Source organism: Camarhynchus parvulus, chromosome 1A (assembly GCF_901933205.1).
Source record: "Camarhynchus parvulus chromosome 1A, STF_HiC, whole genome shotgun sequence".
Classification (NCBI taxonomy): domain Eukaryota; kingdom Metazoa; phylum Chordata; class Aves; order Passeriformes; family Thraupidae; genus Camarhynchus; species Camarhynchus parvulus.
Genome location: NC_044586.1, coordinates 9,137,332 through 9,160,829, shown reverse-complemented (window position 1 = coordinate 9,160,829; position 23,498 = coordinate 9,137,332). Strand labels below are relative to the sequence as shown.

At 44.6% G+C, this 23,498-nt stretch overlaps 1 protein-coding gene across 1 annotated transcript in view; it reads left to right on the top strand.

The window, feature by feature from the left end:
• The window catches only part of STAB2 (stabilin 2), an 81,147-nt gene extending 57,878 nt beyond the window's left edge, over positions 1-23,269 (top strand). Inside the window, exons 43-67 of the mRNA XM_030959924.1 lie at positions 429-548; positions 960-1,007; positions 2,698-2,781; positions 2,868-3,014; positions 3,826-3,951; positions 4,261-4,320; positions 4,719-4,895; positions 4,980-5,069; positions 6,288-6,434; positions 7,510-7,566; positions 8,544-8,667; positions 9,661-9,810; positions 11,564-11,668; positions 12,006-12,113; positions 13,067-13,260; positions 14,934-15,075; positions 16,270-16,403; positions 17,108-17,273; positions 17,506-17,612; positions 18,591-18,710; positions 19,478-19,636; positions 20,497-20,604; positions 21,273-21,401; positions 22,457-22,576; positions 23,148-23,269. Of these exons, the coding sequence (XP_030815784.1) occupies positions 429-548; positions 960-1,007; positions 2,698-2,781; positions 2,868-3,014; positions 3,826-3,951; positions 4,261-4,320; positions 4,719-4,895; positions 4,980-5,069; positions 6,288-6,434; positions 7,510-7,566; positions 8,544-8,667; positions 9,661-9,810; positions 11,564-11,668; positions 12,006-12,113; positions 13,067-13,260; positions 14,934-15,075; positions 16,270-16,403; positions 17,108-17,273; positions 17,506-17,612; positions 18,591-18,710; positions 19,478-19,636; positions 20,497-20,604; positions 21,273-21,401; positions 22,457-22,576; positions 23,148-23,198 (2,973 nt within the window). The 3' untranslated portion in view covers positions 23,199-23,269. The remainder of the gene's footprint in view (positions 1-428; positions 549-959; positions 1,008-2,697; positions 2,782-2,867; positions 3,015-3,825; positions 3,952-4,260; positions 4,321-4,718; positions 4,896-4,979; positions 5,070-6,287; positions 6,435-7,509; positions 7,567-8,543; positions 8,668-9,660; positions 9,811-11,563; positions 11,669-12,005; positions 12,114-13,066; positions 13,261-14,933; positions 15,076-16,269; positions 16,404-17,107; positions 17,274-17,505; positions 17,613-18,590; positions 18,711-19,477; positions 19,637-20,496; positions 20,605-21,272; positions 21,402-22,456; positions 22,577-23,147) is intronic.
• Positions 23,270-23,498: the final 229 nt, after the last annotated feature.

The following is a 23,498-nucleotide window of genomic DNA, read 5'->3' as shown; positions in this document are numbered from 1 at the left end:
ACGACTATTATATATTTATTTATATATTTATACATTTATTTATTATATATTTATATAAATATGAAAAATAATAAAAATAGTCAGTGCTGCATTGGCAGAGAAGCCAAGACTCATCTCTAAGGTGCAGAGTGAGACTTGCATGCAAATATTTTGCTTCCTCACAGCATCATGGACTAAATACATTAAGGAGGGAATCAAAACTAAATCCTCTGCATAAAAGGAGATTTTTATTTTTTATAAATCCTAAATGCTTTTTAGTGTTTGGAAGAAAATATATGCCATCAGATATTCCAGCAAGATGTGGTTTCAGAAAGATCTTGAGATTAAACCTTTCTAAATTATATAAATGTGGGGGAAAGGGTGAATTGGAATCGTTTTATACACCTGGCAATGAAGAAATTATATATTTTAAACTTTGCCCTTACCAGAATAATGGAGGCTGCAGTGAATTTGCCATCTGTAATGACACTGAGCTGACAGATAGGACCTGCACCTGCAAACCCAACTACATTGGGGATGGATTTAAGTGCCGAGGCAACATCTTCCAGGTAAAGTGCTTCACATGTTTGCTGTCCCCTATTTTTCTTCCCATAGTTACTTAATACAATGGTTGAAACACATCACTTTTTTCTTGGACAAAGTTGTACACTGGAATTTGAAGTTATCCCAATCCAAGAAACCAGGAATAGGAACGGGTGCTGCAAGACAACTTTGACTGCCAAAACAAACAAAAACCCTAATGGGCAATCATTATGAGTGCAGTATTAGGGAGTTTTAGGTTCCAAAGAAGCCTGCTATTTGGCAGAGTAAGGTAAGAACAGGACAGAAGCAATACAGACATGCAGCACTTACTCCAAACCTGAAGTTCCCTTTCTTGTCTGAGTGCTGCATTTGTTTACACTTCACAGATGTTGCCTCACATTTGTAGCATTGTTACAGAGTCTTGTTCTTAATTGCAGGAACTTCTCAGGAACTCCAACACATCTAGGTTTTATTTTCACTTAGAGGTAAGCAAAGGTTGAGTGGTTGGGGTTTGTTGGGTTTTCATGGGGGAGTTCTCGTCCCCTTTTTTCCCCCCACGAGTGTAAAGCAGAGAGAAGCAGACAAGAATCTGGTGTGCACCAACTTCCTTCAATGTAATTGGGACTGGATTTGGATTGTCAGTCACTAACACTTGAGATGCTCTAATGTAAGCTATTAACTGTCACTAAAACAGTGTTAATGACCTATTAAGGATCAAGACCAAAGTCACAGAGAAAGGTAAGGCCTCCAGATGTCATTGCAGGCCCCCAGACAGATAATAATTAGCATTAACTCCATGATTGCAGAAGGCTGATCAATTGCTTTATTATTCTATCTTACACTATACTTATTAAGAAGCTCCCTTACAGACAGTCTGATACAGACAGATCCAATTGATCAATCAATCCAAACACCATCACCAGTGGCCAGTTAAGAAATCACCCCTTTGGTAAACAAATCTCCATTACACATTCCACATGTGCACAACCACAGATACAGCAAGTGGAGATAAGAATGAGAAACAATTCATTTCTCTGATCTTCTCACAGCCTTCCCCAGAAAAGGCCTGGGAAAGTCGTGCCTGCTGCTCTTTGTGGAGACAGCTGTGGCTACATCCAGACTGGGCACAAAACTGAAGCTTTCACCCATTCACGGTCTGAGATCTGCCAGCACATCTCATGTGAATTCTGAAGCAAGAATATACCCCTCATTTACTGTTGTCATTTTATTGCAGGGGTTCCCGTACTGTTGTCTCCCATCACAAAAGTTCCATACCTTCTTGGTGTTTTCTCATGGGCATTTCCTCATAGCACTGACTCTTTCTTCCTCACAAAGCAGCCAACTGACTCCAGTTCCCTTCTCACCCAGCCACCTCACTCTTTTATAGCACTCTTCTTCTCATTGCTTACAGCTGTGGCCTGTTAAAGTCAGGCCTGTTCCTAATCTCTGATAATTGGCCCAGCTGCAACTCCTTAGGGGTAAGGTTACTTTCTACACTATATTTTCCTATATTCTATCCCCCTACAATTTACTACCCCTTCTGCATCTCCAAAAGGCAACAATTTCAGTTGCCTCCCTGAAACATCACAGGGTGTTCTGTGTCTTGCAAGACAGCCAGTGTGCAGCCAGCTCTCACAGATTTTTGGAGACTGGTGACAGCAATTCTCTGTTCACCAGAAGCCTCAGGGCAGCACAGACCTGTATACTGGCCTGCTAACCTGAAGACCTATAATCCAGTTTCAGTTTTGCTACCATGGTAGACAGGTGGCTTTAAGAGAGCTCTCAATCCCTCTCAAATAGGGATACAAGCATCATAAAGTCACCCCAGGACAGATTATCAGTGGTCATTGCAAAGTGCCTGAATAGCCCAGGTCCATTTGTACTCCTAAGAGTACAAATTTAATTCCCTCATCTCTTGTTTGTTTTTCAGAGGAGATAAAGATATGGCTATAAGACAAAATCTTCTATTGAATATCTGTGAGCAAAGGTGACAGACAAGGCTAGGAGTCAAAGCCCACACGGGGAATGTCTCTCACCCTTGTGTTGAGGGAAGGGAATTCAATATGACAGCAATGGAGCTGCAGGCACCACCTTGCCCTCCACAGGGCAGTCCCTGTCACTGTGTGGCATCACATGCATTAACTCGTTGCTGCTTTTTCCTCTTCCATTTGGCAGGCCTTGTCCATCAGAGATATCTCAGGCCCCGGCCCTTTCACCCTGTTTGTCCCTCACACAGACGTACTGAACAGCGACCCACGGGTGCGTAAAAGGGCTCAGTACAAATGAGCTTTTCTCTTCAGATGCCTTGCCCAGCTGCTTCTCAGCCTCTCCATTCCCCACTGCAGGTCAAGGACTGGACTGCCAAAGGAGTGCTGGCCCAAGTGCTCCGGTACCACATGGTGGCTTGTGCCAGCCTGCTGTACAGGGACCTGACAGCCGTCACCAACATCACCTCTCTCCAGGGTGACCTCATACACATCAGCTACTCACAGGTAACAAACATGGAGGGACAGGGAACACAACAGCAAAACAGCCCACTCTCATTCACCTTTTAAAAATTTCAATGGTTCCTGTGGAATTTTTCTTCACTTCGGGTCACCAAATGTGGTGGTGTTCGCAGGAGTCCCAGGATGAGGGAAGAGATGAGAATCTTGACTCCATGTTTTTGAAGGCTGATTTATGATTTTATGATATATCTTATATTAAAAGAAAATTATATATTAAAACTATACTAAAAGAATAGAAGAAAGGATTTCATCAGAAGGCTTGAAAGGAATAGAAAAGAATGATAACAAAAGATCATGACTCTCAGAGAGTCCAAGACAGCTGGACTGTGATTGGCCATTAATTAGAAACAATCAACATGGACCAACCAAAAATGCACCTGTTGCATTCCACAGCAGCAGATAATTATTGTTTTTCTTTTCCTCTGCAGCTTCTCAAGAGAAAAATCCTGGCAAAGGGATTTTTCAGAAAACATCATGGCAACAGTTCCCTTTCCTCCTCTGGTGCACAAAAATAAATAAATTACTTTCAGCTAAGATTGCCTCTCCAGCTGAAGAGTTCAGCACTTGTTTGGTATTCCAAGAGTCAAGTTCCACAACCCTTGCTTTGACACAAGTTATTTTATCCTCAGACTCTGGCTTTATGAGTATGAGGAGAGTTTGAAAAAGCAAACAAAGCTGAAAGTACTGTTTGCTGCAAAGAAAAGGTGGTCTGGGCTCATGATATCAAAGCAATTCAGCATCAGCCTCACTTTCCCACAAGGTTTCACAGAAAAAAATATTTTTGTTGCCTTTCCAGAACTCACTGGTTTTGAACAACAAAGCTGAAATTGTACTCAGTGATACTGTTGGCACAAATGGTGTGATCCATGTCATAAACCAAATCCTGGTCCCTTCACAGATGCAGGATTTCCCCCTCAAGAAGGTATGTGCAGCTTATCACCATTGCCAACCCAGGGGCTTTTCCACAGTTACCATCAGATATAATCATATAAGTCAACAAAAAAGTGACGCTAAAAAGACCTTATACAAACAAATAAATATTATATTTCAAATTCACCAGAATTACAGATAAAGTAAGGACAGTATAAAAGGATTTCTGCAGAGGGTTTTTATAGCAGCTTTGATTTTATAACAAAAAGTGACTTACAGGGAAAAGCAAGCTCTTATCTGGTTTTTTAATACTCAAATAATGTATTTCTTAGGTAAATAACTCGCTTTTCTTTCTTTGTAGGAAAGTCTTAAAATGGTTGCAGCCAAGCATGGGTACATTCTGTTCAGCACTTTGCTAGAGGTAAGGACACAAGAGCCATTGGGGAAAGGTTGTAAATTATTTTTTTCTTTTAGACACAAACACACACAGAGAACATCCCTGTCAGGATTTTGTTCAGGAGAACCGAAGAGCTCATCGTAAAGTACACAAGAACCCTGCTCACCACCAGTCACACTCCCTCAGAGCTTGGGGATGTCAAGCAGACCCACAGCCACCTTTCCCTTCCCCACTCAGCTCTGTCCTACTGCCTATCAAGTTCAACTCACACATCTGCTTTTTTAAGTCTAGGTGTTTGCAGGCTGGTGACCAGGCAGCCCACAGAGCAGCACACCCCAGTTCCACCTGACATTCACCCCACAGGGTCAGTGTCACTTTGGACAGAGCATTAATCTGCCGCCCCAATTGTTGCTTGGTTGCAGAAGAACAACCTGCTGGGGCTGATCAATGATCCCATTCACAAACCAGTCACGCTCTTCTGGCCCACTGACACAGCCATCCGTGGGCTGCCCCAGGAGCAGCAGGACTTCCTCTTCAAGAAGTCCAACACCAACAAGCTGGTGCAGTACCTCAAATTCCACATTGTCCGTGATGCCGCGGTAAGCCCTTGCATTTTGGGAGCGTTGCCACAGGCAGAACACGCTGCAAGCCCAGACATGTGCAGCTCCCCTTTTCCTTCCCAGGTATTGGCCTACCAGCTCCCCAGCTCCACCCCACTGAAGACCCTGCAGGGCTCCAACCTCACCGTGAGCTGTGGGGATAACGGGGAAATTGTAAGTGCTTGCTCTGCTGGCGCGTTTATTCCTCACTCCTGCTGCAGGATCTGCTCCTGCAGACCAAACTCTGCCTTTGTACAGCTCCCAGGGAGGGTCAGTGGCACCAAAACTTCCTTGGTCATCACCCCTACATGCCAAGAGCCACACGAATAGATTCAGCATACTGTATGGTTTGCAGGGCTTTTTGGAGCTGCCATTTGCTCTGTTGTAAGATGCTGTTTGTTCAAAACAGCTCTCAGTCATCTTGAAACTGAAATACCAGCACACTTTAACTTCTACAATAGTAGAAGTTTTCTTAGTGCAAAACCACCAAGATCAGCCTGGTTTTGAACCCCATGAATGCAGCATCTGCATGGAAACTCTGGTGTGTAAGCACTTCCAAGCTAAGGCTGCAGGAACACATAGCCTGATAAACCAGAACAATGTCACATTTTTCTCTGCAAATGTATCAGATCATACCTGGCAAGCATCTAAGTCTAAAGACACATAAGATAAACCTGTGAACATAGGACTGGGATACTCTGTCCTCTACAGAAAAAAAAAGATATCATAGAATCATAGAATGATTTGGGTTGGAAGGAATCTTGAAGATCATTTTGTTCCGCCCCCCCCGTTATGAACAGTGACACCTTACACTAGACCAGGTTGCTCAAAGTCCCATTCAATCTGTCCATGAACACTTCCAGGGATGGGGCATCCACAACTCTCTGGGCAACTTCTTCCAGTGCCTCACCAACCTCACAGTAAAGAATTTCTTCCCAAAATCCAGTCTAAACACACCTTACTTCAGTTTAAATCCATTATCTCTTGTCTTATCATGACACGCCCTTGCTAAAAATCCTTTTCCAATTCTCACATATCCCCACTTAGGGACTGGAAGGGTCTCCCTGAAGCCTTCTCTTCTCCCAGCTGAACAGACCCAACTCTCTCAGCCCACCCTCATAGGAGAGGTGCTCCAGCCCTCTGAGTACCTTCATGACCCTCCTCTGGACTTGCTCCAACAGGCCCACATCCTTCCTGTGTTGGGAACTCCAGAGCTGGACACACGTCTGCCCATAGGAAGAGAGTCCCCAAAACTGGGTTTGAGCCCCTGTAGCCATCAGTTTTACTTACAGGGCAGTTTGACATTCCACCTTGCCCTGAGAGCATTCCTACAGAGAGCAGGACCCCAGGGAGGAGGAGCAGCTCATGACTTGCCCTGTCCCCCTCTCCCAGGGCGCCCTTTTCCTGAACGACGGGCAGTGCAAGGTGGTGCAGCGGCAGCTGGAGTTCGACGGCGGCGTCGCCTACGGTATCAACTGCCTGCTGACAGAGCCCAGCCTGGGGGGCCGCTGCGACAGCTTCCTCACCATGGAGATCACGGTCAGTGCCCCACGGGGTCCCCCAGCCTGACAGACACACAGCCAAGCGCCAATGTGCACCTTCAGTGGGGTAACACTCCCTGCAGCTCCGGCACTCCTGCCAGGAAAGCCCCTCTGCTTGCTGCAGGCAGAGATTCAGGAGTGCAGCACAATGCCTCACAGCAGCACAGCATAAATCCTGTATCCACACAAAGCAGCACACAGGAGAAGCGGTGGCACTGAAGACCTTAGAAACAACCTGCAAGCAAACACTTGAGCAAGCACAAATCTTTCTGTCGTGCTTTTGAATTAGTGGAAGTTCACACTAGAGATTTGTCCGTAGAGATCAGGTTTACAAAGTCCCCTATTAAAAAAGAACAGCATTGCTACTCCTGCAGCTCAGGGTATGAAGGACACAAGATAGAGAACTGCCTACTCTGTCTCAGTCTCTGACATTTCTTGTTTTTAACACACCTGAACAGGCACTGTTAGCGTGGAGGAAGTTTCCTCCATTAACTTTGATGGGTCCCACAAATGGGAAATGTTGAAAGTCATCTTCAAACAGTTTCAAGACCAAGTTTACTTCAGTTTAATTTGAAAGTATGAAAAAAAAGCTTCCTGGAACACGTACTTCAATTATAAAACCAATTATTATGGATATCCCACCTGCTCAAGTTGCCTTTTGTTTATGATGTCATTAAATGAAATTAAACAGATACCATCTCCTCAAATTTCATAAGCAGCTCCTGAGCAGCAAACATTTTTCTGTACTCTACATTAGACATCAGGTCTAATACAGATGACATCAATACTTTTTTGAAGAACATTCATCATCTCTTCCCTCCTTCTTTAAACTCAGACCAGTTTCCTCTTCCAGAACTTATATTAAGGTATCAAAACTATTTTCTTGCATTTTTGTGGCACTAAATTATTGCAACTATTTTGTTGTCACTCTCCTCTCTTACTCCTCCACCGTTTTCTATTTTTTTAAGTGCAATAAGCTTTACCTTTTCTGCTCTCACAAAACAGACTTTTTGTCCAAGTCAAATAGCCTTTTGTAGCCATTATTTTAATATACTTTTTTTTCCCTTTTCCAGGGGCATTGTGCTAGCTGTTTCAGTAACTCCAAATGCCCTCCAGGGACAAAACCAAAGGTAAAACATTCAAATCTCACACGTAAGCAGACTAACATGCTCTTCTCTATACTTCACAACAGCAAACTAGAAAAAGTTTCTTAGAATAAATAAAAAGAGAAGCTTTGACCATGCTACCACACTATTAAGCTGTGAGAAACAACTGCTCACTTTGAAAATTTAAAAAGGTTTATTAAACCTTACCAAAAATACAACAAAAGGATTACATAAGGAAAAATTCACAGCACTGGGAACTGCCCTCGTGGACACCACGTGGCTGGTTCAAGATGGATGCTCAGTCTTTTATACCCCTGGGGTTGCATCAGCCAGCCCTGGTCCCTCCCAAAGTCTGTCAGCCAGCTCTTCGTTGCCATTTATCAGTGGAAACTGCTTTCTGTAACTGGATTGGAGGTCAGGTGTTGCCATGCTGCCCCCCTAAGCACCAAGCTTTTCCATTCCCCACTGCCCCATGCCAGGGACACCTGTGCAGCTTCTTTGTACCTGTCCTAGACAGCCCAGGCTGTCTGATGGCAACAGTACAGGGGGGAAAGGGAACTGTGGGGAGAACAGAGGGCATCTAAACTACAATAACATAACTGTACATCACTAAAGCTTTTCTTAATATTCACACAATAGTTATCTTTTAATTGCGAGACCCAATCATCTCATTATCCATCTATAACAGGTGACAAAGCTGTCCCTGGGCAAATACGTGGGTGCTGCTGGTGGTGGGGAATGCTTGTTGGTCTCACACCACCCAGTGTAAAAGTGCTTCAGGTGACTCTAGAGCAGCCCCTGCACTCTCAGGAATGCTGCTCAGCATGTCAGGAATCAGAGAGGGTGGGGGTCTCCCACCCGCCCCCTTCACACATCACATTTTGATTCAATGTCCATCAGAAATAACAATTTAAAGAGGAAAAAACCAAACTCCGTTCAGCAGCACTCATTCTGCTGTGTTCTCCCTCTCCTCTCTCTGTGCTGCCATTCATGCCCCACAGGAAGGGATGCAGTGGTGCACCTACGAGTCCTACGGGCTGCGGAGGGACGGGTGCCGCAGGAACTGCTCCATGGTCATCCACATAGCCAAGTGCTGCAAGGGCTACTTCGGGCCAGACTGCCAAGGTAGGATTCCCACCCACACGGCCATCCTGTGCCCTCCCCTTCCCCAGGGCAGCTGTGTAGCGCCCAGCAGGCAAAACTGGGAGAAGTGGGACAAGGGGCATGAGGAGAGAGCAGCTGCAAAATGAGGGAGTTTGGTTGTAAGAGCTGAAGAGCACAAGGTGTAAGGTGCTTCTTCAATTCAGATTATCTCACACATTTAGAGCAAATTTTAAACTCCATAGTGATAGCAGGTGAGTGCTACAGAGAGTAAAGGCTGTCCTGCTGAGCAGGTCACCATCTGAAAATCCTTTGAACACAAGTTTGGGTTCACACAGCAACACCAGCACACACCTGAGAACCAGTGCATGACTGCTCAGCCACACGCAAGTGCACTCACCAGCAGAGTAAACTCAGAAGTTGTAGTTCTGAACAGGTGGAGACCATTTGGGAGGCTCCATCTCAGCAGTTTGTTAGCAGACACTTCCAGACTGTTCTCCTTCACCTGCCAGCCCTTCAGGGGAGCAGTACTGGGGCTCCCACCAGGGCATACCAGGGCACAATCCAGGTCAGGATCTCTGCTGGCAGATAGGTCCAGTCACACACAGCCCTGCCAGCTTGCTCTGTCCCAGTTTCACAGAGACAAATGCAGATCCCATGCATGTGGGGCCTTTGGGGTCAGCCTGAGAGTATATAGAGCCACAGAAACACTCAAGAAAGGCTCAGTTTGGGAAGTGCCATTCACAGATGGGTCTGAACGAGCAAGCAGCCAGATAGCAGCTTCCACAAGTCAGGGCTGGAAAGATCCTCAGCACCTTTCTGATAGGAGCTGTGGAAGTGTGCCAGGGAGTTTAGAGCACAGGGCTCACAGTAGTCCCAAGTGTCACAGCCACTTTTACACGCCTCAGGAGAGACACATTTGCGGGCACTCTCCACTTGATTTTTACAGAACGCTACAGAACCAACAGTGAAAATGAATAAATGTGCACCTGAGCTAAAGAGTCACTTTTTTTTCAGCTTGCCCAGGGGGCCCAGAGACGCCATGCAATGGCCATGGCTCCTGTGATGACGGCTACACGGGGACCGGAGAGTGCCGCTGCAGCAGAGGCTTCAACGGGACCGCGTGCGAGCTGTGCCTGCCCGGCAGATACGGCTTCACCTGCAGGCGTACGTCTGAGCTCCCTTCCCACAGGCAAACTAAACTGCTCTGTCAGCAAGGAGTTCCTGAGTAAGCCAAGGAAAGCTGCCCTCTAAACATCAGTATTTTTCCCAAGTGCCTCCTCACACCAGGGCATGGCACAAGGTCTCAGAAGGGAGGAGGAGATGAGGGCACGCAGGGCTGTGTCTGCACAAGACCTCCTACTCTTACACAGTGTATCAGTAATAGAACAGAAGCAGGGCCTCCAGCAACAAGTGGTTTTAGCTACAGCACAGCTTCCTCCTCCATCCCCATAAAGCTTAAGAGAGGATTTTAGTAACATGGCTCCTGAAGGAATGCAGGAGGCCATGCGCTACTTGGAAAAAGGTAGCCAAGGTGAGGGCTGTTCATGAAGAGGGACAGCCAAGCAACTGCTCACAAAATCCACCTCTCTCTCACTTCAAATGTAAACTAGGTGGGAGCAGGATCAATATCTCCCTTTAAACTTAAATGTTTTCCTGACATAAAGCCTTTCAGATAAGAAGTTAAAACATAAATGCTTCCATCCTAACCCTGTGCACCTGTGCTGCTCCTGAGGCACGTAGGATGGGGGGATCATACGCAAAACAACAGGCTTGGACACAGATCCTCAGGATTATAACTACCTACAATTCATCATTTTATAGCACACCATAGCATAAAACATATGAGCCATTACCTTGAAATCAGATTATGAAATTTAAGAGAAAAAAGGTTTATAGCCCCTTCCTTTTGATGTAGATTTAAGTCAGACAAAAATTAACTAATCAAATGAAGTGAAAAAGCCAGCAAGTGAAGCTCCTTTTCAGCAGGACAGGTATGCAAAAAATCAATTCCACAAATCCCCATAATGTTCTTCTCTAAACAACAACAATATTTCAAGAAGAAATATAAGACCATAAAGGATGCTGCAGCATAACATTATAAAAACAGAGAGCCATGAATCATTCTTTAGGAAGGATTCAGCACATAAGTTATTGCAGGGCCTAGAGAGGAAAAAACATCACCTATAGATTAAACAGACCATTACACCTCAGGCTGGAGGGCAGAAGCAGCAAAGCCTCACCTAATAAAAGGAACTGAAGGAATCCAAAAGATTTTAGTCACAAAAATTTCTGAAACTCTAAAAAAAAAAAGAAATTACAGGTAACTTGTCTCCATTTTACAGAAAAGTTTACTAACCTCATAGCTGGCTTCCTTACTCAGCTGGACCCTCTCCCACAGAGCAGCCAAGCACTGTCCCTCACCACACCTTGCTTTTCTCTGGCCTCCCCACAATTAACAGGTGCTGTTCATTAGGACTGATTTGTCTGGGTCTTCAGTTCAGCTGTTAACTCTTTCCTGCCACAGTTCTCTGTACAGTTTCCTACTCCACAGCAATGTGCATGTCAATACTAATTTTCATTTTCAGAGGCACATTGAACAAATGCCAATTATAAAATCACAGGACCACAGGTTAACTCAGATTGGAAGGGGCTTCAGAAGGTCTCTAGCCCAACTCCTTCTCAAAACAGATCAGTTCTGAGCTCATGTTGTTCAGGACTTGAAAACCTCCAAGGATGACAATTGCCCAACCCCTCTGCAAAGTTTGGTCCTCTGCTTGACTGGCTTCATGGTTAAATACCATGAAGGTAGACTCATCTAAATTATTTCTGGGCAATACTGTATCTAAACCGCCATGATGATGTTTCTCTAGAGAAAGGCTTTCCCCCTCTGCACGTGATCTCTGTGTTTCTTTTCCAGCTTGTGAATGCAAGAACAACGGGCAGTGCGATGAAGGGTACTCGGGCACAGGACGATGTTTCTGTGAAACAGGATGGACTGGCCGGCTGTGTGAAACCAAGCTAGGTCTCTGCCTGCTCTCACCAGTCTGCCCATGGAGCTAGGGGTTGAAACTACTTGCAGTTCAACAGAAGGTTTCCATAGATAAAACAGAAAGGGTTAAAAAATGTCAGGAGCACTTGGGAACTCTGCTCCCTTCACCCCACAGTCTCCTCTTTTGTGATATGGCAATACGAGTTCCTGCCTCCCCTGTGGAGAGGCTTTGGGCTGTGGCAGTGAAAAAATAAAACTCTTACAAGTTTTCCTCTTAGCCAGACTGGTGCTAAGGGTTCTCCTCCTGCATGAAACGAGGGCATTGTGTTGCCAGAGCTGTTTGATTCCAGCTGTCCTGCCTTCCCTGCAGCTCTGCCACCAGTGTGCTCCCCGAGCTGCTCGGCCAACGCCATCTGCACAGAGAACAACACGTGCCAGTGCAAGCCCTTGTACGACGGGGATGGGATCACGTGCACAGGTGAGCTCCCACCCCAGCCAGGGCCACAGGGCAGGTCCTTCCCTCTTGCACACACACAGCAATGCAGTTACTGCCCACCCTGAAAACTTCCACTTTGCAGTGGGTGAAACAAATTCAGGATATAGGGAGTTCAGGTTTTTCTAAATCAGACTTCTCCAGACTTTACCAAGCAGGAGTATGGGCAGCAAGTGCACTTCAGTCAGGTTTTGAAGGCAGCAGGGTTTCCCTCAGAGGACTTACAGTGTGACACAAAGATATCAAAAGGCTTTTCCAACAAAAATGATCCTATGATTTTTTTATGCCCATAGGCAAGGCAGTTCCCTGGTAGTACTGCTACAGAAACAGTTCTTCTTTGTCAAACAGGTGTCTTGCATCTTCCAAAGTCAACCTGGCCAGAAATCTGAAGGTTGGTGCCATGTCTCCTGAGTCAAGATCGCCTGACAAGGCTGTCAGAGCCCTAAGGGATAGACTCACAAAAATTCAGTAATGCCTCAGAAAATAGAAACAGTTTTTTTCCCCCAACAAGTATTCTAGTATTTTTAGTGTGAAAGGACTAGTGATTGTTGTCATTATAGTGCAAGAGTTCTATTGTCATTACATTGCAAGGGTTCCATACGGCCAGAATTTCATACCTCCTTGATGTTTCTTGTAGGCAGCTCCTCTTAGCACTGACTCTTCCTTGTCCTCACAGCAGCCAACTGACTCCACTTCCCACCAATCCACTCTTTTATAACACTCTTTTCTTATTGGCTACAGGTGTGGCCTGTTAACATCAGGCCTGCTCCTAATCTTTAGTAATTAACCCAGCTGCAACTCTTTAGGGGATAAGATTACATTCTTTGCCACCTTCATTTACCAATACTGTATCCCCCTACAAGTGATGATTTGTCTTTATGAAGAACATCCTCTTTAAAAGCAGACTTTACTAATTTGTTTTTTTTTTTTCCCTGCAGCTGCAGAACTCTGCAAACAGAACAATGGTGGGTGCCACAAGGCAGCTGAATGCACGCAGCATGGGGTGAAAGTCTTCTGTAGCTGCCAGAAGGGCTACAAGGGAGATGGCTTCACCTGCCTTCCAATAAACCCTTGTGCTGATGGCTTCAATGGAGGCTGCCACGAGCACGCCATCTGCATTGTCACAGGACCTGTAAGTTGAATGATTTCTGTCCCCAGCAGGGAGGTCTGAGGAGTTTCTCCCTGGTGCCAGCAGAAGTCTCCTCTGGCTGGATCACACCCTGTACCTCTCTAAATCTTTTTTCCAAAACAACCTTTCCTTAGCTCCAGCCTACTTTCCACATCAGTTTGTATGCCTCTCTGGTATTGTGAGGTCCCCAGGATGAGGTGAGACATAAGAATTTGATTCCATGTTCTCATAAGGCTGATTTATTATTTCATGATATTTTATTATATCAAAATAATGCTATACTAAAACTATACTAAAGAAAGAGAAAGGATACATCAGAAGGCTTAACAAGAATGATAATGAAAGCTCGTGACGGACTCCTCAGAGTCCAACACAGCTGATGGTGATTGGTCATTAATTAAAAACTATTCACATGGAACCAAACAAAGATGCACCTGTCAGTAAACTATCTCCAGACCACATTCGCAAGCAATCAGATAATTCTCAGCTTCCCAGGAGAAAATCCTGGGCAAAGAGGATTTTTCAGAAAATATCATGGTGATATGCCTCAGCTGAAGGCTGAGAAACATTTTAACATCTTTGCTCTGGGGAATGGGGTAATAACAGAAGCTGGGATGTTTTGCATACCTAGTCTTTCTGTCCCAATCTCAACACTCCCTAACTGTCTATCCTTATTTGCAACACAAATTTCTTGGATTAAAATTAAATACATTTTGGAAGCCAAACAAAGGGACAGCTGGGGGAATAGTATCACTTGGTGATTGCTTGAACTCGACTTGAAAAGCTCTGCAGCCACCTTATAAACATTACACGATCCAGATAGCCAGTGTGGTTAGGGAAAACCTGTGCAGGTGACTTGATGCTGGTGGTTGCAGGATCACTTCTCCATTCTGTTTTGGTGCCTTGCCTGAGCTGCCTTCCTGATCTAGACTGATCTAGAAAAGTCTTGCTGAGAATCCATTCCAGCTGCCAACCATCACAGTCCCTGGATGTCACCAATAACAGCTCTCATTTATTACTAGCAGTGGGCTGTTAAATTCCATGCCCAGTCATTTAAACATAATTTTGATATGTTTGCCATCCGTTTTTGTGAATTACATGACATGTAACCCTCCAGTGCATGTTGTTAACTTTGTGGATGAAATTATGCTTTGCTGTTAATTCAACAAAGCACCCAAGTACACGCGTGTAAATATTTGGCACACTTGTTTGTAGCAACTCTTCTGTTTGTCCATTCCTGCTTAAATCAATTGAAAGTGAAATTTCCCCAGCAATTCAGAATGTGTTGTCATTATATTGTAAAAGGTCTATTACATTATGTTGCAAGGGTTCCACATTGCCAGAGTTTCACACCTCCTTGGTGTTTTCTGTAGGCAGCTCCTCTTAGCACTGACTCTTCCTTGTCCTCACAGCAGCCAACTGACTCCAGTTCCCACCAATCCACTCTTTTATAACATTCTTTTCTAATTGGCTACAGGTGTGGCCTGTTAACATCAGGCCTGCTCCTAATCTTTAGTAATTAACCCAGCTGCAACTCTTTAGGGAGTAAGATTACATTCTATACCACCTTCATTTACCCATACTGTATGCCCCTACAAGAATGCTGCCTGAAACACCAGAGTCACGTCAGTTAAATAAATGCTTGTCTTGGCCTTTTCCCTTCTCTCCCTGAGCAGGGCAGACGTAGGTGTGAGTGCAAGACCAGTTTCATTGGTGATGGGCTGAACTGCTCCGTGATGCAGCTGCCCCTGGACCGCTGCCTGCAGGACAACGGGCAGTGCCATCCTGACGCTGCCTGTGCTGACCTGCACTTCCAAGGTGAGCAGCTGTGGGGGTGCTTGTGGGTCCCCAGGATGAGGGAAGGTGCGAGAATCTCGACTCCATGCTTCAGAAGGCTGATTTATTATTTTATGTGACTGACCAGAGTCCTGACACAGCTGGAGCTGTGATTGCTCATCAAGTAAAAACAACCACAATCAAAGATGCACCTGCCACATTCCACAGCAGCGGATAATTATTGTTTACATTTCATTTCTGAGGCCTCTCAGGAAAAAAAATCCTAGCAAATGTATTTTTCAGAAAATATGTCTGTGACAAGGAGGATTCCCCCTGCGCACCACCAGCCTTGTGCCCTGAGGCCAGTGACCAGGAGCTGCAAGCTCACTCAGACCTCTACTTAATGTCCCCATGAAACAATGAGATTGCAGCTGGAACATTGTGGGAATCCTTAAAATCCCCCTTAAAAATGAGGGTTTTGGGAAAGCTGCAAAAGGCAGGCCTCAGAGACAGCAGAACTGTGATTAGAGCTAAGCAGTAGCCATAAGATTGGTCAGCAGAAAAATTATGTAAGAAGTAGAAAAGTAAGGACAAATAGAACAATGGTCTGTGTATTAATGCTTGTCTAGAATAACTCCCTAAGCTGCAGAAAAGTATATCTAGCAAGATATTAGGAAGTTCTGAGCTTAATAATGGAGCTCTGTGCATTGTGTTCTAAGGCTTACAAGCAGGTATTGTATTTGAAATAAGCAGGCATTGTTTTAACCAAAGGTACATGTGCTTATAGTGCTTGGATAGAACTACTGTCAATGTGCTTTTTGCTTTGTGTGATTAGTCAAAAAACTTATAAAGTGAGTTGTAACATTAAGTTCTTGGTCTGCTGCCTGGGATGTGAGCTGATGGCATCTTCCCATTGTCATAACCATGTAATGAGAGTAATGCTGGAAAATAAAACAGCTCAAAGTGCGTTCCTAGCAGTCCCATCCTGTTTGTAATTTGTACGTAGCTCCCAGTCAGCAATAAATGGTTATAAAAGTTATGTTTGATAACAATTACATGTGAACATGAATTTATCACGAAGCCCTGTGTGCGGGCAGTCCAGGTAGCAACGCTACCCCTGAGGAATCAATCTGCTCTAATGACAATTCACAAAATCCAGGGGTGTTTGTATGGCACAGCTGTGCACGCACCATGGAAGGCCCTTCAGGAGGAGCTGGTCCTTGTCTCTCTTTGCAGACACCACGGTGGGGGTGTTCCACCTGAGGTCCCCCGTGGGGCAGTACAGAATGACCTACGAGCAGGCCAGGGAGGCCTGTGCCAATGAGTCGGCCACCATGGCCACCTACGAGCAGCTGCTGTATGCACAGAAGGTGAGGAGGCCTCTCCCAGGGAGGACATCCCCAAACAGGACTGAGACACAGAGTAAATGGAGAGGCAGGAGCAAGGGGGCTGCTCTGTGCTAATAAGCTTAATTTCCCCTCCTTTCCTTTGCCCACGCCCCAGGGTATGTTTGGCTGGGAGTAATTTTCAGACTTTTTATTGGTTTCATGCATGCTCGCACAGCGCTGGAATAATTTGCCAAGTTCTTGTTTCTAGTGATGCTGGGGTGAGAGGTAGCCAGACTTTCAGAGTATTTTCAAGGGGATTTTAATTATTAACACTTCTTAAAGAAATGTGCACTTCAGAGTTATGCTTAATTTATTTCTTTAAAGTAAATCTCCAGGAATCTTTTTCTCAAATGCTGTTAACAGACCTATTTCTATATTGCCTCCTTTGAGCACGTTATAGACAGCACATGGCTGATGTCAGTGTGATGAGCATGCCAACTTGGGTTTGCAAAACTTGTTTTAGAAGAGTGGGTCAGACTGACAGTCTCTGGCTTCTTCCAACTCTGGAAGGAAGGAAGACACTCAGTGTTTAGAGGCACCTTTAGCAGAACGTGAGGCTGGACCAGCGCTGGCAGGGCAGGTGCTGCCTGAGTGCCCCGGGGGCTCTGTTCATTCCATGTGCAGTTCCCCAGCCCCACCACCCGGCTTTTCCCCTGAGTTTTCCCTTGTGGCTGTGCTGACTGCAGGCGAGGTACCACCTGTGCTCTGCTGGCTGGCTGGATGGCGGGAGGGTGGGCTACCCCACCGCCTTCTCCTCCCCAAACTGCGGCTCCGGATACGTCGGCATCGTGGACTACGGGAGAAGAGTCAACCTGAGCGAAGCCTGGGATGTTTTCTGCTACAGGGAGAAAGGTAAGAGGGGCCTTTGCATCATCCCTCTGTGAAAATGAGAGCAGCAGCCCAGATTTTGGTTCCTTCCATCAGCCATGGGCTGGTAGATAACCCTGCAAGAGACTCTGCCTCTTTTTTAACTTCAAAAAAACCTAACCTGCTGCTTACAAGTAGTTTGTCAGGCACAGGGCAGCCTAAAGCTTTCTTGGAAAGGATGTTTGCCCATACAGCTCTCTCTGTTTGTTCCTTTCAGAGGTGAACTGCACCTGCAAGCCAGGCTATGTGGGGGATGGCATCTCCTGTAGTGGGAACTTGCTGCAAGTGCTGATGTCCTTCCCAACGCTGACAAACTTCCTCTCGGTAGGAACAAAGGCTGGGGTGGGAGTGGAGCAAAGCAGGCCCTGAGTGCTGTATCCAGGGTTTACTTTGCTAGCCCAGCTATAATAAATCAGGCAACCCCATTTTCTGGGGAGAATGATGCATCTGACTCCATTGATTCAGAAGGCTAATTAATTACTTTATTATACTATATTATTCTATACTATATTACACTACATCTAAATTGAAACTGAACAAGAGCTCAACTGAACAAAATCTTGTGACTGTCTCCTGACCAACCATCAGAACACAGCTTGCAGAGATTGGTCAAGAAAACAAAACACTCACACCAAAATCCAATTACCAGATTCCTTCAGGTAAATAATCTTCCAACACATTCCACTTGTTCACAAAACAACAGCAGCAGCAAATGAGATAAGAATTGTTTTGATCATTCTCTTCTCTGCTTCTCTCTGGTTCAGAGAATGTGAATCCCACACCCACCAAGGCAGAGTGGTGTAAATCTGCACCTATCTGGTCTAAATCCAAACCAGAACTTAGTTACTACTTTTTTAATTACTTGCTCCAAAGAGGTTTCTGGGTTCTACAATTCAGTTGGAATTAAAAGCCTGGTGCAGCTTTAGCTTAAAGGAGACCCTCTGTACAGCTTTTTGAGCATCACAAGAGGCCCTGTGCTTTGGAATTCCATTGAACTGCTACTGGGAAGAGACAAAATGTTAAGAGCTCTTTTCTTGTCACTACTCAGAAGGGCAGTATATGTATCAGCAGCCTGAAAGACAATAGAGGCCCAAAGTCTGCAAATCAGTTTAATATGTAGTCATTAAATTAGCAGATGGAGCTGGATTTTGGATACAAACTTCCTTTGGAATGTCACTCCAGAGCTGCTTCATGGCTAATAACAGAGTTCCTTTGTTGTCATTTGTACAGCGTCATCTTTCTGCTCTCCACACAGGAGTGCACGATTGCTCTCTAGTAAAGCTGGATTTTCTTTCTGCTTAGGACATCATGGCTTACTCCAACACCTCCAGAAAGGGGAGAGAGTTCCTGCAGTACCTCACAGACCTGTCAGTGCAGGCCACTCTCTTTGCTCCCAACGACAGTGGGTTAAAGGAAAATGAGGTCAGGGTTTTTCTCCTTTTTTCCTTCCTTGTTCTAATAACACTTCTTAAACAGCTATTATGGCTTTCTGCATCCCATTGAAATTTAAGCTTAGAAAAATAATCTTAGTATGATGTGACTTGTGCTCAACCCTAAAGAATTTAAACTGTGCTCACAAAAGGCATGAATTCATTGTTTCCATTTGCCTTCCATGGTTAGGGGTGCAAGGTTATTGAGTGTTTAAGTCACTACAGAGACTTTTCCATCAGGGATTTTAGTTACCCTAGTATGAAGGAGTCTGCCTGAGATGAAGTCTGTTCTGGCTCATTAGCATGAGCACAGTTATTTGAAGAAAGCAGCATGCACCTTTGGTATTTTATACAAATACATTAAAGACATCCATTCCTAACTTCATTCTATGCTTTCCCCTTTTTATTATTTCATTCTTTCCTTCAATCAAGCACTGTTTCAAACAATTCATAGGGGTTTATTAATTGGTTCACATCTTCAAGCTGTTTGGAGTATCTCTGAGTCTCATCACTTCAGGTCATCCTACAGAGGAGTAAAATCCTTTGTCCTGCTGGAATTAAGGTCCTGCCACCCAAGGCCAGCAGGGACAGAATGTCCCACTGTTCCCATGCAGATTTCCCAATAATCTCTAATGCTGCTACACTTGCTGCAGCATTAATAGCAGAGGGGGAAAAGGGTCACAGGCACATAGCTTACTAGTAAATCCAAAGGATTAATGAGACCCATTAACACTCCTTGTATTTTACCTTCATTTGCAGACCCTTTCTGGGAGAGACATTGAGTATCATTTATCTAATGCCAATATAATGTTTTATGAGGACTTGACCAATGGAACCACCCTTCTCACTCGTCTAGGGAAAAAACTCCTCATTACAAGCACAGGGGGCCAGGAACATCAAGTCTCCACAGCTGACCAGGTACCTCTGTAATAAATTTCCCATTTTCATGCTTTTCCTCTTCTTATGCTATACCCTGTAATCAGGTGCCACACTGATCTGGAGGGCATTTTGATAAGGTTAGAGTGGGCAGGAATGGGACTGAGTTCAGAAGGCTCCTTCCTGTCCATAGACTGCAGGATAGCAGCTGCCAAACTGCAAAGTTACCAGCTTGCAAATGGACATCTCTCACCCAAAAAACTCAAAGGAAGCTGTTGAAGTGGCTTTCACTAAGGGAAAATGGGGATATGGGCTTCATTTTGCTCTACTCTCAGCTTGGTGGGATTATGGGCGATGGCTGTGTGATAGGTAAAGAGATGAAAGCAGCAGCTTATCATTAAAAAAAGATGTTGGCATTTGTAAAGTTTCCTGGTAACTTTCTGGGAGAGGCAGGAGATGCCAACAGAGCCTTGCTCACAGCAAGCAAACTCCAGCCAGCAAACTTGAGTGGCAAGTGGAATCCTCTGCAGTGAAAGTGGCTGCCTGGCACTCAGGAATGACTGCACTTCTAGGCACTTCTAGCACTTCTAGAGCTTTGCAACTTCACAAAGATCCCAAAAGTTAGAAAGAAAGAAAGAAAAAAAAAAAAAAGGGGACAAAGCAACATGCAGGCAATGATGATGGCTGCTCCATGCACAGGAGAACCATGACCAGCCAGGGGCCATCCCAGGCTGATGTCCAGGGAGGCAGCAGAGTAACTTTCCATGTTTTTTCCCACGTGTTGTTTCTCTCTGGTGAACTGAGCACCCAGCAACTGAGGTGGGGAAGCCATCTTAATGTCAATTTCAGTACCAAAGAGAGAAGGGTCAAAGCTCAGCTCTCATTGCTTCTTTTCCTGGCAGAGCAAGATCCGATATGTGGACAGAAGTGCTATTGTTGAGTGGGATATAATTGCTTCCAATGGGATTATCCACATCATTTCAGAGCCTTTAAAGGCTCCATCAGAACCTGTAAGTGCATAGTGATTCAGGTTTTTGGGGTGGTGAGAGGTAACTGTCTTATGTTACCCTAAACTCATTGCTGACATCAGGATATTCCCAGTTTCCCTGACACAGAGGCAGCTTTCATCTTAAAAGGTTAATTTCAAAGTGAATTAGAAGTTGAAAACAAGGTACCAGTGATAACAAAAATTTGTCTGAACAATTTCTTCCCACAGTTATAAATTTGTTTTCTGTATATAAAATAATGGAGCTCATGTACGTAACAGAGATTTTTACAAGCTCCATTTTAGTTCTTCCACTTTCAAGCTTTTAAGGCACCTTGTTTACTCTTGCCTTGGCATTCATTCCTATCCAAAACAATCTTCTGAAAATAGATATCTTTTGCCTGCATGAATTCCTGCAAATTCTCCCAGTTACCCAGCTGTCTCCTTGGTCCACAAGGTTTAATTATGGGCTTGGCTGTGCTGGGAGAAACAGTTGGATTCCATCATCCATTTCCACATTAACTTTTCTGTGATTCTATCAAAAGGCCACATTCAATGTCTCTAGGGAACACCAACCACAAAACCCAAGCACAAGGACCAGAGCATATCTCAAAGGGACACTGCATGTGCTTGGGTGCTCTAGGCTGACCAGTGCCCGTCCATAGCTCACCCATCCTCCTCCTTTGCTTCCAGGCTCCTCTCCATGCCAGTACTGGGACAGGAATATTCTTTGGCATCTGTCTAGTTACTGGAATTGTGGCTCTGATTGGATATTCTTACCTCAGGTTCAGGAAGAAAAACATCAGCTTCCAGCACTTCAAGGTAGGTGCCAGGTGGGAACACAAAGCTGGGGAGGGGAGGGACAACTGCACTTCTCAAATTCCTAACTTTCAGGTTTTCCATACATTTGGTTAAGCTAGAAACATTCCTGGTCACTTCACACTTGAGCTGTTCAGACTCAGACACAGAGAAAGTTGGGAAGGCTCACAGGCTTGCCTTGGACATGAGTTCACATTTGCCCCAGACCCCTCCACCCAAATGTCTGCTCACACAGACACTTCCAACACCGAGGACTGGCCCAAAGCTGATTTAACTGCACCACGGCAGCGCAGAAGCCCTTGCCTCCCCAGAAACTCACCCTTAGGGAAGTGAGGAATTACAACCACTGAAAGGACACCTGCTCTCCTCCTCCATTACTATCAATTTTGTTGTTGAAAGGAGGTTGAAACATTTCATAGGAAAAAGGCCAGATCCAACAGACAAACAAACTGAAATGCCTGTAGGATTGAAATGTGCAGGTTTTTATATTGATGCACTTTCATGCTTGATTTCTCTTAACTAATTTTGATAGCAACAGATAGATGCAAAACCAGTCAGCAACAACTAAGCTACAGAGATGAGGGATGAGGAAAAAAATGTTACAAAACATACAAGAACATACCTGAAAGAAAGTCTACCTAGAAGCGAACAGAAGTCCCTTCCTGTTCTAGCCCCTGCAGGTAACGTGAATCATCTTGTAGAAACAAAACCCAGTAGCCAAGAGCCAGAGGAAACACTTAGATTTTTAAATAGTTTCAAAGAGAGCCCTCAGGACTAACCAAGTACTTTTTACCCCAAGCACCATTTCAGGGCCACACTTCCTCTCCCATTTTTTGCTGAGGCTTAAAAATAAGAAGGGAGAGGAAAAGAGGCACCAGTGTTAAGTGACCTGAAATAAAACAACAACCAAAACCACAGTTCATGCCCAGAGACAGATTTAGACAATAAAGCCAGTTGAATCACAACAGTGCACCAGCTGGTAGAGAGGCTGAAGTGCCCCACTTAATGCACTGGGGGAAGAGGATGAAATTTAAGCAAGTTTGTTTGCTTTTATGTAGTCCAAAGATGACACTGACACAACGCCACTGGACAAGCCACAGCCCTCAAATATCACCAACCCCTCATATGAAAGTTCTTCAACACTGACTTCACCAGAACCCACTTACGATCTTTTCTCAGTAAGTATTCATTTTGATTTGAGATTGAGACACTACTAATATAATGGTAAGAGGGAATGACTTTATGAAAGCGCAATGTCTAGTTGGAACAGAAAAATAAATTCAAGAAACCAGCATTTGAGTTTCTGGCTTTCCTATCTCCCCCATACTTGAAATTGGGTTGCCTCACCTGTAGTAAAATTGAAGCTGTAGTCAAAAGCTGCATTTCAAGGTCATCTTCAAAGACAGCTGAATTAAACTGGACTTCAAATAACACTGGATGACAGTGACACAGCCATAAAAACTTAAAAAGCCTTCTAATTTGGTCTTCGTGTCTCCTTGCTACAAACGCAGCTGAGAGCCACGCTAGCACTCCAAAGAATCTGAAACCCAGCAGGGAGGGGGCTGGGAATTCAGGGAAGGAAGGATTGCACCCTCATGTACATGCAGATTTGCATTCAGTAAAAGGACTTGTTTGGTAAGAAATGTCAGGTGCCAACTCTGCCATCTGTATGGACAAATTTGCCAAAATGTTACTTTTGTTTCTTAATGCGGTGTTCAAGTCTGATTTTCTTTTTATTCTATTTTATAGGATTCAGATGACCAACAGCTTGTGATGAGTGGTCCTTATGATCAGAATTAGAAACTGAATTTGGCATTAGTCATCTAATAAACACATTTTTATTTACACTTACTGTGAAAAAAAGAGCACCTATGTTACAGGGAATAAAACCTTGTTACAAATTAAAACCCAAAAGAACACAGTTTTGTTTAAGATGCCTTCTATATAGCTCACAGAAATACCAACTTTGGAAGTGTTGGCTGAATCTGAGCAGTGCCAACTATGAGTGCTAAAAGCAAAATTGAGTTCTCAACTAACCCAGCCAGAAGCAGACACCTCTCTGGGAAAAGCAGCTGATTTTCACTCACCTGCTTTTTAACT